The following is a 13,704-nucleotide window of genomic DNA, read 5'->3' on the forward strand; positions in this document are numbered from 1 at the left end:
GTAGCATATCATTTGGTGTTGACCAGATGGGGGCACTGTTGTGAACCGGCTAGAATCTGGACTCTAATAATGATCCGGGCTCCTGGCGGTCAGGCCAAAGAGCCTTCGCCTGGCTTTTAAGCATCACTTCCCAAAGGGGTACATTCCCCAAACACATCTACACATACTACAGGTTTCTGAGACAGGTCTCATGAGATGCTAGGGGCCAGAATAGAAGTCAGATAAGATAATTACATTTCAAGTTCAGATGAAGGAATTCAAATTAATCACAGAACCTAATTAAAATCTGCTATTAAGCCAAGGTGGTTTTGTTCATTGGGATCTCTGTAGGGAAAAAAAAAAAAAACACCAAAAAACCCCAAAACACTGCTGCATCAGGGTACTTGCCCTGGGGCTCACACTGGAGCACAGAGAACAAGACAAAGCTTCTGACACCAAAGCTGCCATGACTGGCTGAGCTTGCAATCCCAGAGTGACTGGCTGGGTTCTAGACAGCAGAAGGTTTCATGCAAGTTCATGGATTTTTCTTGCAACGTGTGCTGGAGACCAAAAATTGGCATCCATGTTTCAGAAGGAAAGTCCAGGCAGATTCTCACTGGGGCTATCGGACCCATATGTGAACCAAACAGGAATAATTTCCACGTAAAGTCCCAGTTTCTACCCCTCTATGAAAAATGTCTTCTACTGCAACTATATTTACATAAAACTCCAACTGGGAAAGCAGAGTCTTATACATTTATGGATGTAATAAGTTCCCTTTGTTGCCCTTCCTAAATCCACCCAAGGTTAACCACGGGGTTAAGATGTGATAAACATCAAACACACAGTGCTACTTACTCTTCTATTTCTTTTCTTTGGTTCTCCACTCTCATATGGCCATTCCGAATTCCTACAAATGTGAACCCATACCTGTCAAAAGCAACAAAAACACCTCTGTGTATCTCTAAAGAACGATTAATTTTCCCTTGCACTGGGGTTACTCATACTTGTTTTCTTCTCTTTTGTGTGAAAAAAAAAATCAGTCTATAACTATACTTCCCTTTACTGGCTGAGATGACAGGAAAGAGGAAGTCAAAGCCCAGTCACGACTTGTAATCAAGAGGCAATTTGTAATTCCAATTCTATAGCAAACACATTGGGTGACCTTTTAACCACTTAATCATCTCAGGCCTCAAGGGTAAACAGGACTGTCAGTTACAAAGTGACGCCAAAATTCCTAAGAGCACTTCAGAAATAACGTGTGTTGTCCAAAAAGTGGCCATTGTTATAGAATTTGCAGAATATAATATGAACATTTGGATTCCTTTTTGGTATGCATAAATACTAATCCAAGTTATACCTATGCATTGCTATTTTCTTATTGGTCTTAATTGGCTAGGTTTGGGGAATTTTTCACAAACTTTCAGATAAAGCAGTTCGGCTTTTTATTAAAGAATATTTATAAGATAAGGTTATTGAAGCAAACAGAAAAAACAACTCCAGTCCTCCTGTGATTTCGCTTTCTCAGGAGAAGTACAAGAAGTGCTTACTTTTTTTTTTTACCCTTCAAAAATGCTAATGTATTTCTCTACAACTCATCTCAGGGTTTTTAAAACAGCCTTACTGAGGTATGACTGATATACAAAGAACTATACATATTTAATGTGTGCAATTTGAGAAGTTTGGACACGTTCAAACACCCGTGAGATCATTACCACAAACAAGGTAAGAGACCTATCCAACACCTCTCAAAGCTTCCTTGTGTCCCACTGGTCCGTTGTTTGTGGTAAAGAACACTTAACATGAGATCTACCCTCTTAACAAATTTTGAAGTGTTATATGAGATCTACCCTCTTAACAAATTTTGAAGTGCAAAACACTGTGTTGTTAACAATGGGTACAATGCTGTACAGCAGATCTCTAGAATTTATTATTCATCCAGCATAATAGAAGTGCTTACTTTTTAGCTCCTTTCACCAAAGCTATTTCATCTGGTGAAGAGGACATGTAAGTTAATTCAGCTGATTCTGTAGGTCCATCAACAGCATCATTTGTTTTAATTTCTACAGTATGACATAAACACAAGGCACGCAGAAAGAGCTCTTCTCGGTTCTGTTGAACAGTAACAGAAAAATGACTCTATTATATTTTCCCCTTGATTACCTGGTAGTCAGTGAACAGAGAAAGGGTATTAATGTGAGAAAACATTGTAACCTCCAGCAAACTGAGTAGCAGAAATTTCTAAATCCCTAATACTCAAATGAGCTATATATCCTCCCTTATACCTAACAGCATCCCTGGTTCTCAGCTGACATACCCTAGGGGCTGTGTTAACTCATTCAGGCTACTGTGGTGCCGCCTAATACTAAATCAGTGAATTCTTTATGGCCTAAAAGAGTTCATTCAGTATCCAATTCACAATCTGGCAATAGCTCAGGTGCAGGGAGACCGGTTCATTTAATGTCTAGACGCTCCTGGGACTTGAATGATTTGAAAAGACTTCATTCTTGAAGCAGCTCATATTTTTAAAGACAAAGCATAAAGAATTATGATCATACAGGCAGGCAAGTGAAATTTTTGCCCAAAAGCCATTTTCCACAATCCTCCCTATTTATAAATTCTATATAGAAAAGTTTCCAAGTTAACAATTTCCAGAGGTGTTAGTGAAACGACAAAAGTTGAAGTCAAAAGAGCAAATGGTTATTCCAAAGTTGGTGTCATGCCCTCAGTCTTCATTTCTACTACAAAAGTTAACACATGCACACGTACATTCATTTCTCAAGGTAAAATGTAACTCAGAAAATGCCACCTTATCTGCTTTGTCAAAATACGTTAAGGGTCCATCAGTTTGAGAGAGTCCATCAGTCTCCTGAGCTGCACCTTTATATTTGTGCCCATCGATGCAGCACTCAATGAATTCCATGCTATTTTCAGTGAGTGTTCCAGTCTTGTCTGTAAATATATAATCCACCTAAAAACAAGGACACAAACAGATGCAATTTTACCGTCTTTAGTGTGACTGATTTTTTGTTAAGCTGTAAGGCAGGGCTCTTTTCATATCTGTAACAAATCACTGTTTCTAAGACTTCTTGTCAAATGTCAGGTAATTACAAAAGCAATATTATGAAAAGAGTGGGAAATGAATAAGAGCATTTTTTTTAATTAAAAGGAAGTTTTTCTTTTAAGTAAACTCCACACATGTGGGGTTCAAACTCACAACCCCAAATTCAAGAGTTGCATGCTCCACTGACTGAGCCAGCCAGATGCCCCTGAATAAGTATTTCTTTTTTAAAGATTTTATTTATTTATTTGACAGAGGGGGAGGGGGGGGAAGGGGAGAGGGGGAGAGAGAGAGAGAGAGAGAGAGAGAGAGAGAGAGAGAGAGAGAGAGTGCACACAAGCAGGGGGAGCAGCAGGCAGAGGGAGAGGCAGGTTCCTCACTGAGCAGGAAGCCTGATGCAGGACCCAATCCCAGGATCCTGGGATCATGACCTGAGCCAAAGGCGGCCGCTTAACTGACTGAGTCACCCAGATGCCCCAAGAACAAGTATTTTTAAAGGCAGTGAAATAGTATCACATGTCCAAGGTAGACGCACTCAAATATAGAAGATAAATAGTAAAGAAAAATGTGGCTATTTTATCAAACTAAGAAACTTTCAGTTTATTACTTATCCATTTTGATGTAAAGAAGTTCTAAAATAAAAGTCAATTTTCCAAATGGGAAATAAGAATATACTGACCACTTATTACACACACACACACACACACACACACACACACACACACAAAATAGTTGACAGGAACTAAAATTAACTAGGATGTAACAAAACTTTTCCTTGAAAAGTAGAATTTTCCATGAATATACTGGGTTGAAGGAAAATGCACTGTGTTATATACTGCAGATAGAATCACAGAGTATGGATGGTCAGGGAAAATAATAATATCAACAGTGACTTAATTAGGAGACACAGTAAGTCTTTAATGCTCAAAAGCATAACTGAAGTTTCTTTTCACATACTGTGTATATTTTTAGGTACTCCTGAAAAAAGTTTCCAAGTTAAAAAAAAATGGAGTTTATAATAATAGGTTAAAGTATAATGTAAGCAAAAAAAAGTACAATATAAGCATTCTTTCATAAATAATGGAAAAAGTAAGCTATGAAATAAATTTTCCATGCAAAATAAACCATGTTGAGCATTGCCATTTTATCTCAGTTTTTATCTCTTCTATTTATAACATCTGGCTTTTGGAAACCCACAATTTTATCCTCCTTTTTGGCAATTTACGCTTAAATAGTTAAAATTATGGGCTGACAGGAACAAGCATAAGCACAAGATGAAGGTTTTCATTATGTAAGGGAGAGAGAGATGAACTCCAGCAGTAGTTGCTTTCTAATTATTTTTCAAAGCTTTTCACGGTAGCAAGCACTGGCACAAATATAGCATTTCAATCTTCCTTTTTTTGCTCTGTTAGCCAGCCAAGTTTGAATTCTCTCTTTAAATTAATCCAAGTGGTATTATTCCTGTATCATCTAGATTTTTCCAGTTCAAACAAAACTCTTTGGGACTTTTTTTCTGATCAAAATTAATTTACCGTCCTTTCCCCCTGAGGGTTCTCCTGGGTTACTGCATCTCCTACGCTTGGATGAACATTAACCCATTTAGAAATCTTTTATAAGTGTTAAAGGTGGTAGTTTAAAAAATATATCGCGCAACTGTTTCCCTACATATAACGTTTTGTGCAGTATGGATCGGCATACAATTACTCTCACAGGTATAGGACAACAAATTATACCCTAACACAATAATTATCAAATCATAGCGTGCATCACACTCACTTGGAGGGCTTGTTAAAACTCAGATCGCTGGCCTCTATTCCCCAGTTTCTGATTCAGCAGCTCTGGGGCAGGGCTAGGTAATGGGCATTTCTAATTAAGTTCCTAGGTGATGCTGATGCTGCTGGTCCAGGGATTGGACTATGAGAACTACTGCTCTAATACGTGCCCCCTGTATTCGGCAAAGGGGGACGAGAGGATCAGCTGTTACTAAAAAGTACTCTCATATTTAAAAGGGAAAGAGGACTAAAGAGCGAGAGGCTGTTGCTTGCCCGACTCTCGGAGCCTGCTGGAAAGGCACTTCTCTATCAGCAAGCTCAAACTCATCATCTTATGGATGTAAAGCCTAAAGTGAGACAGCTGTTCTACGGTGGAAAAAGCCCTGAAGTAAGGTTCACGAACGCATGGAAATGCCTATTTTGGTCAAAAGTTTTCATATCGTTCAACCTAATGGAACATTTGGACTGGTGTCTTGACTTCACCACCTACTAAGTTTGTGACCTTGGAAAATTCTCATCTCTGTAAACTTTAAATATTAACCTTAAATAACCAAGCCTGCTGCACAAGGCTGTAAAGAGTGGAAAATAAAGTATAATAATAAATGTTTATAAATTATAAGGTATCATATAGATGCAGACAGTCATTGCTGTTGACTTGACCAAAATTACACAGTACTGGACTCTTTCCACCGTCTCACATTCCCTATTTTTCTGATCAATTATGATCACATTGCTATAGTTAGGTACAATATGTGTGTTTCCCTAGCTGAATGGTGAACAACTTGAGGGTTTCTTATTTACTTTTTAATAGTAACCTCAGTACCACCAACATATTCTTGCTATATAGTGTAAGTTCAATACATTAACGGTGGCACTGAATTACTGGAATCAGTATACACCCAGACACACCATTAGGCACAGCTGCAAGACTTGAAGGGGATATAAAACAGGAGGCTGGGGAGGCTGGTGGCTCAGTCGGTTAAGCGTCTGCCTTCGGCTCAGGTCATGATCCCAGGGTCCTGGGATTGAGCCCCGCATCGGGCTCCCTGCTCAGCAGGGAGTCTGCTTCTCCCTCTACCTCTCCTCCTGCTTGTGTTCCCTCTCTCGCTGTCTTTCTCTCTGTCAAATAAATAAATAAAATCTTTAAAAAAAAAAAAAAGGCAGGAGGCTACCCCAAAATATTTTCAAGATGGGTTAAAACCATTTGGTTGCCTAAAAAACTGATGCCTGATCATAAAAGACTCCATTCTTTTCCAACTGAACAGTCTACTTCCTTTTTGTTTTAAAGACTTATTTATTTTAGAGGGAGGGGGAAAAAGAGAGTGCACGGGCAGGAGGGGCAGAGGGCAAGGGATAGAGAATCTCAAGCAGACTCGACGCTGGGCACAGAGCCCGACTTGGGGCTGGATCTCCCAACCTGGAGATCACGACCTGAGCCAAAACCAAGAGTCAGTTGCTCAACCAACCGCGCCACCCAGCTGCCCCTACTTCTTTTTGTTTCTCAAGTCAAACACTGTCCTAGGGCACCTGGGTGGCTCAGTTGGTTGGGCGACTGCCTTCGGCTCAGGTCATGATCCTGGAGTCCCGGGATCGAGTCCCACATCGGGCTCCCTGCTCAGCAGGGAGTCTGCTTCTCCCTCTGACCCTCTCCCCTCTCGTGCTCTCCATCTCTCATTCTCTCTCTCAAATAAATGAATAAAATCTTTAAAAAAAAAAAAAAAACACTGTCCTAAACATATCTTCCCATTTTTAAAATATCAGTGTGGGTCATTTTTTTTAAGTAGGCTCCACACCCAGCATAGAGCCCAATTCGGGGCCCAAACCCATGACCCTGAGATCAAGACCTGAGCCAAGACCAAGAGTTGGCCACTCAACCAACTGAGCCACCCAGGCGCCCCTCAATGTGGGCTGTTTTAAAAGAGATTAAGTATTTGCAATGGTATTGATGGGACCTAATTGACACTGCTTTTTATAACATAAAAAGTCCTACAGATCTGACATTATGGCTCATCAAGGAGGAAACCAGTTACACTTAATTTTGTGTGTACTGGTCCACTGAATGCTAAATGGCCTAGGAAACTATTTCAAGACTTCTTTGCATTTTCATTCAGGCAGTTTCCATACATATAAGCTGATAATGAAGGCAAGTTGTTTTTACACCATATAAATTAAAGTGGTGGTCTGGCTATTAACTTAGTGATTTGACTAAATGACAATCACACAGAAAGGCAGGTTTGGGTAGGGTAAAGAAGTGGTGGTTGAAATGAAAACTGTAGTTTCTTGTCACTGATCAAATTTACCAGATCATTACCCAAAGCTCTACTTTACTTTCGGCAGTGGGAGTACAGCCTGAATGATAGGAATAAAATTACATTCCTATAGGTAATATGGCAGCTCCTGAGGTGGGGATCTGAAAGATGTAAAGAATCTCATTTAGTGGCATCTGCCCTGGAGATCCTGCCTGTCTCTAGGGAGCATTAGGAGTCACGTGCGCCATGATGGTTGTTCTATTTGCAGTACCCGGGGCTATTGCCACATTTATCCTTGGGTAGGTGAATCCAGAGAGCCAGGCACTGGATCTAGAACAGGCAGATTTACTCAACTAAATCACCTGTCAGGGAAAGTTCACCAGAGGTGGCTTGTAACTCAATTTTTTTTTCATGCAACAATGCTATACATCGATGCTTGTTATTGGAACTAGAGTAGTTCTATTCAGACAGCTCTGTTCCTGGATGAAAAATTCTGGTTTAAAAAGGCTAAGTAAGGTCAGCCGTGGCAGCTGAAGTCACCTTCCAAAGAATCTTCTGGGAACAATATCTAAGGGGAAAAAAAAATTTGTTCATTCATTTCTTGTTCTATCCTTAGTGACTCAGTATCTCTGTGGGATGCAGATTCCAGTCTGGGATCCTGGAGTCATGTAGTCAAGGCTCAACAAAAATGCTATCTGGAGTGTCCTTTCACCCTTGTGACTGTAGTTGCTAAGATGGCACTTCAGTTTAGGTAAGGCTGGGTAAAGAACAGAAAGAGCGGGGGCAGCAGGGGGCTAAATTCAGGAAGCGAGTTTTGAGGTATAGATGCAACTTGGCAAAATTTAAAACAAGTGTGAGGCCCTGTTCCAGCCGCACAGTTCCATTAACTGAATTTGCATCTCCCAGTCATAGAAATGACATTTCCACAGCCTTGACATTCTAAATATCATGAGAATTAAATGAAAGCCAAAAAATTCCCCCAGCTTGTGAAGATCATTACGTGACACACAGTAAATTCAGACAAAGGGAAAAACTTTCTCAATACTGATGAGAAAAGCACCTATGAAGTCGTCATTGGAAGAATGACAGCTAGACTGCGCTGCGTTGGAAAACAAACGCACCTGGGTTAGAAATGAGGCCACAGCCTGGGTTGCGCTGGTATATGAAGCAAAAAGCATTTTGAGGAGTACGTGCCCTCACATTTTGCCTTCATTTAAATTCCTGCACTGGAATCAACAACTCTGCTTGCTAGGAATGTATTCCGTCTGATCAGAAATGTACCAAGAAACGTCAATAGGACAACTCTGGTCAATGTTGCTTATGGAACAAAACACAGTTACAAAATAGCTTTATTTACTCCCCAATAGTCTATCCCCATATGGTAACAGACAGTGATGAAGACTTAACTACATGTGTCTGTTCCAAAGCAACAGCCCATAATCTCACATCACCACCAGGTGAGTTTTAAAGAAAAATTCCATAACATTCAAATTTAATATACAAACTGGGATACTCCTCAAAAATGCCAGCAAAATAATTAAGGCTACAGCTATGAAAACACTGCTTATCTTCATTGTATGCCTGCTTTATAAAGGAATATTTGAATCACATTTCCAAATGGGAAATGGTCACATATATTGGTAAGCCAGAATGTAAGAACAGATATTTTCAAAATATTAACTTATTTTAAGTAAAAATACATTCTAACCTGACCAAGTTCTTCATTAAGGTCTGATGTGTTAACCAGGGCTCCTTCATTAATTTCTTCATCATAAAAGTCCTTATCCCATGAAATGAAGAAGGAGCCCAAGAATTTCTGCATTTCTACCGTGACATACATGGATACAGGAATGATAAAGTTGAATAGAACCATAAATGACAGGAAGTCAGTGAACATTTTCAAAACCTAAAACAAAAGAAATAGTTTGTGCTGATTAGATACACAGTTCTAGCAAACAAGTACAAAATAAAGAATTAGTTAACTTTCTTTTTATATCAATGCTGAAAGCACTGCTCTTGCTATGAAGTATGTGAAAACATTTAAAAACACCCTCAATTTTATCATTATACTTCAGTAAATGTGCCTGTTGACCTAACACTTTTTCACTACCTTAAATTCTTTGCCCTTCCCCCAATATGAATGTAGAATCAAAGTTTCTGTGTAGGCATCTATTTATTATGTTATCGTGATATATCACAACCTCATCATATATAGTCACATTCCAGAGATTCTTGCTCAGTTGTTTAAAAGTCTTAACTAAAGGGCTAAAAATAAGCACAGATGCCTAAAGTAAAAGAAAAAAGAATACTATAAAACTTCTTAAATATCTAATAGCTTAGGGCTACCATACAACCAAGAGAAAACCCGGAAGCTAACAAAAGGTATCATTATCTGAACATTTCAATAAAGGGTGGCTTGGTCACAAAGTGCTAGAGTTAAAATTTTTAGCAAGAATTAAAAGTTTCAGCATAAAACCGATTACCTTCAAAGTTTCCCGCTCTTTCTGAGTCTTTTGGTTATACCAAGGTTCATCGTTATAGGGGGTACTTTGCCAAACATACTTTAGAGTAGTGCATACTGCAGCTTTGGTCAGTAAGATAAATAAATACACAATCAGGAAGGCATTAATGGATCTGAAAAATAAGATATTACGGATTTAAAAACTATATAATTATCTAAGATATCAACCACGTATAAATTAAATGGTTCAGTTTCCTAAAACTTCTCCTGTGTACAATGTGTAACCACAGCACAAGCTTGTATGTATGAACTGCAGTTTTCACTGCAAAAGCCTTATTCTCAGCTGGTAAAGTGGAAAAGCCAGCCCTGACCTGTTTGTTGGTCACCAATGCCCCCCAAAGTGCAGAGGCTGACTAGCGTAACACACTTAAAAAAAAAAAAAAATTAGGATCCTATAAAGTGCCAGGAGACACACACGCATACACAGTACCTACTCAACCCTTACAGAAAGAGTAGGTTGTTTCCATTTCCCTAAATCCTAACACTTTGCAGTAGAGGGTGGGGGAGCAAATGTGAAATCCTCAAATTTAGTATGGATTCTTCTAATCTGAAAGTAGGGTGCCACTGATACATGGGATATCCATGGCAACGACAGAGCGAGGTCTCTGCTGTAGCAATTGGCCTGAAGCTCTAGCAGGAGACTATTATCTACACTGTTGAACTTCCTTACACAAAGCAACTGAAGGTACCCAAACCACTATCCAGCAGCAAAAGGGAATAAATTTGTATTTCAACTAAACTTTGCCCCTGAATAGCTCCACAAGCTTCGGTAAGTCACTCATCTCGGAGACCATTTCTTCATCTGTAAAGCAGACAGGCTAATAGGAGTTATTCTACGGAGCTGCTCAGAGGATTAAACGGAATCAGACATACAAATCACTGAGCACAATTCTGGAACATAAAAAGTGCTCAATGTGGTAGCTGCTATTATAATTGATGCTATTTTTTGTTATGGTTGTTATTCGGAATTACTGAGAAGTGACTATATCACAGTCCAACTGCTACTAAAGAAATGGTGGTGCACACTAACTTTTCAACAGCAGAACGCTTCTGAGATTTCCCTTGGTAGTTCAAAGCCATTTTGGTTTCCATCCCAGTGTAAACAGCAACTCCTAAGGAATAAAAGAATACAATGAAAACTAGGTGCCAACCAACTCCCCACCAACTTGGGTCTATCCACTTTTCCCATCTATAAAAGTGGGCATTCTTAACCTTAGTCTAGTCACCAGTTGACATATCATTTATAATTTTAATTCTACATACTTTGTCATATTTATTTATTTATTTTTTAAAGATTTTATTTATTTATTTGAGAGAGAATGAGAGATAGAGAGCACGAGAGGGAAGAGGGTCAGAGGGAGAAGCAGACTCCCCGCTGAGCAGGGAGCCCGACGCGGGACTCGATCCCAGGACTCCAGGATCACGACCTGAGCCGAAGGCAGTTGCCCAACCAACTGAGCCACCCATACTTTGTCATATTTAAAGTTAGTTTATTTCCCATCTTACAAATTCTTAACACCTAAAAACAGGCTTAGACTGAGTGGCAATTATCAGCAATGTCCAATTTGTAACATGCACTATTTATGCACAGGCTTTACAAAGCATATTTCTGGTAAGGAGATCTTAAAAATTGTTCACCATATATCTTCTTGGTATTTTTTAGTGTGGCTCCTTTCAACAAGAGATTTTCAGGTCCCAAAGACCTAAATGAAAAATGAACACAGCTTATCCAAACAGCCCAATAAATATAGCATCATCAACTTTGCCCTACCACACATCTATCTCCAAGGGGTTCAAAATGTATCTTTCCACTTATATCATTATGCTTACTCCCCAGGATGAGCTGAAAGATCTTTCCCTCTGAACTCACTTGAGGGCACAGCACAGTTGGAAGCAGAGCACAAGAGTGGCCAGCAACACGCAGAGGTAATGAGGTGCACAGAGATAAAAAAGGATTCTGAGTCACAGACAGCAAGAACCGTACAGAGCAGGAGACAGCAAGAAACAGAAAGAAAAGGTGACAAATGAAAGACTGGGAAAGCAGCCATCAAGGTAGGAAAGATACACTGACGTATTTAGAGAGAGTAAACCCGCCTTTGGGGCAATCATTGGGCGCCTGGCGTTTGAATTCCTTTTGAGCGTGGCTTATAAAGGCCAAGTGGAAAAATTGAGGTAATTAACTGGATGATAGAAGAGGGAAGAAAACATCCCTTTTTATATGAATTGCTTCATTATAAATGATTAGCCTTTCATTTTGCTTCAGTCCGAGTAATTCTCTCAGCTTTTTATGTACCGCCTTATCCCTCAATTACTCTCCCTTAGCCACTGTTCTCCAGGTGTACTCCCGATATAGTCTGCCACTGCACAACCAAGAACAAAAAGCACAGCGCCCAGGACAGATATGGGAGTATCAGTCCAAGGGCCTGGAGCTCTGCAATTTTGGACACCCTCAGCATCACTTGCAACACCACCCCCCTACTGGGATGCTGGCTGGTTAATCCAGGTTTATTCACCTCAACATCCTTTTCTATAAAGAAAAGCATCTGGGTATTTAAGGGGCTATATAAGAGAAATATACCCGCCTCCTCTCGAAAAGGACAGATGAAAGGAACAGCAAACTAACCTGGCAACCGCCTCAAGACTATTACTGTAGATATTGATTCGTCCAACAAACCTGCAAAAAGAACATAATGGCAAATGTGTCTACTATATCAAGGTAAAAATCTATATACCATGTAAATGGGAATGAATCAAAATACAAATAATACAAAAGAGGTAAGACTGAACGAACTACAAAAACCTATTATATTTCTGGAAAAAAAGTTATGCTGAACCAACAAGATGTGCAACATTTTCATATTATTTTAAAAATGATATTATGGATTATAAGAACACAAAGATTCAAAATCGATTTTCCAACTCCAGTTGGCACTGTGCATGCACAGAACACCCCCGCTCATTTATACGTTACATAAATAATTAACCTATTTTAGATCCATGTGAAGAGAGGTTTCTGGTGCTGACACACAACTTTCAAAACCCTTAGTTCAGTAGTTCTTTCACTTGTGCATGCATCAGACTCACTGGAATGCTTATTAAACTGGGGATTTCGGGGCCCCATCCCCAAGCTTTTGATTCAGGTGAGAATCTGCATTTCCAGCAAGTTCCCAGGTGATGCTGTGCTGGCCCAAGATCACCCTTTGAGAACCATGCATGAGTCTTAGAGGGCAAACATTTTGATTACCATCTTGGAAATTTCCAACCTGTGTTTTTCGGCTGATCTCAATACTGAGCTTGATCTGATCACTTAATATGGCGAGGCACACCATAATCTGCATTTCTCAAAAAATGGCCTAAGGCGGCCTAACTCTCCTTAACAAGAGAGTTGTGAGTATTTTATAATTTGCATCACTGTTTTTCAGAAAAATTGAACTATGATTACTGTATACACAAAGTATGATGGTCTGCTCATTTATTCACCGCATATTAATTGTGCCAGTGCTGTGGTAGGTGCTGGAGACACACTAGTAAGCCAGAAAGACATGTTCCTTCCACTACAGACAGACAAGTTAACAGGGAATTACAGTGTAAATGATCACCATTCAGGTGGTGGAAGTACAGGTAATCTCAAGTCACAAAGCAAGGGTACTCAATCTAGTCCAGAAAAATCAGGAATAAACCTTCCCTGCCCTAAAATTCTCCTTCATATTTAAGGTAACTGAAAAATTTAGGAGTTGCCATATAAGCACGCAAAAATGTATACTGGTCTCTAACACAGGCAGAATCAGTCACTCCTTTTTCTGTGACCCCATGGGCCTTTTACTCCATTCTATTGTGTCGCTGTACTATAAGCCTAGCTTTAATATTTTATCTGCCCTGCAAAGTCTGAGCTCCCTGAAGGCAGGGAACAGCTGTTTTGTTTTATGGTCCCTGTTCCTACTCTCAGGGTGGATACAGAAGAAAGGAAAGAGGAAAGAAGGCATGATGGGAAGGAGGGAAGGCTCTGTTCTTGTAGTAGGATGAACATTTTGTTTTTCCACTACTGTGCGTTGGTGTTAAGCCACATCCAACCATTTGGTCCCCCATTATGACCAACAGAATTCATTAACAAGATGCCTGGCA

The 13,704-nt window shown here is 39.7% G+C and overlaps 1 protein-coding gene across 9 annotated transcripts in view; it reads right to left on the bottom strand.

The window, feature by feature from the left end:
• ATP11C (ATPase phospholipid transporting 11C (ATP11C blood group)) overlaps positions 1-13,704 on the bottom strand; it is a 174,995-nt gene that overhangs the window by 55,878 nt on the left and 105,413 nt on the right. For all 9 annotated transcript variants that reach the window (XM_073885676.1, XM_025861532.2, XM_025861535.2 and 6 more), the window contains 8 exons: positions 12,206-12,256; positions 11,221-11,285; positions 10,613-10,694; positions 9,545-9,695; positions 8,770-8,967; positions 2,789-2,950; positions 1,940-2,091; positions 838-909 (listed from right to left, as the gene is read on the bottom strand). In XM_073885676.1, coding sequence (XP_073741777.1) covers positions 838-909; positions 1,940-2,091; positions 2,789-2,950; positions 8,770-8,967; positions 9,545-9,695; positions 10,613-10,694; positions 11,221-11,285; positions 12,206-12,256 — 933 coding nt within the window. The remainder of the gene's footprint in view (positions 1-837; positions 910-1,939; positions 2,092-2,788; positions 2,951-8,769; positions 8,968-9,544; positions 9,696-10,612; positions 10,695-11,220; positions 11,286-12,205; positions 12,257-13,704) is intronic.

Source organism: Callorhinus ursinus, unplaced genomic scaffold (genome assembly GCF_003265705.2).
Source record: "Callorhinus ursinus isolate GAN/ISIS: 27379988/994484 unplaced genomic scaffold, GSC_fseal_2.0 scaffold64, whole genome shotgun sequence".
Taxonomy (NCBI): domain Eukaryota; kingdom Metazoa; phylum Chordata; class Mammalia; order Carnivora; family Otariidae; genus Callorhinus; species Callorhinus ursinus.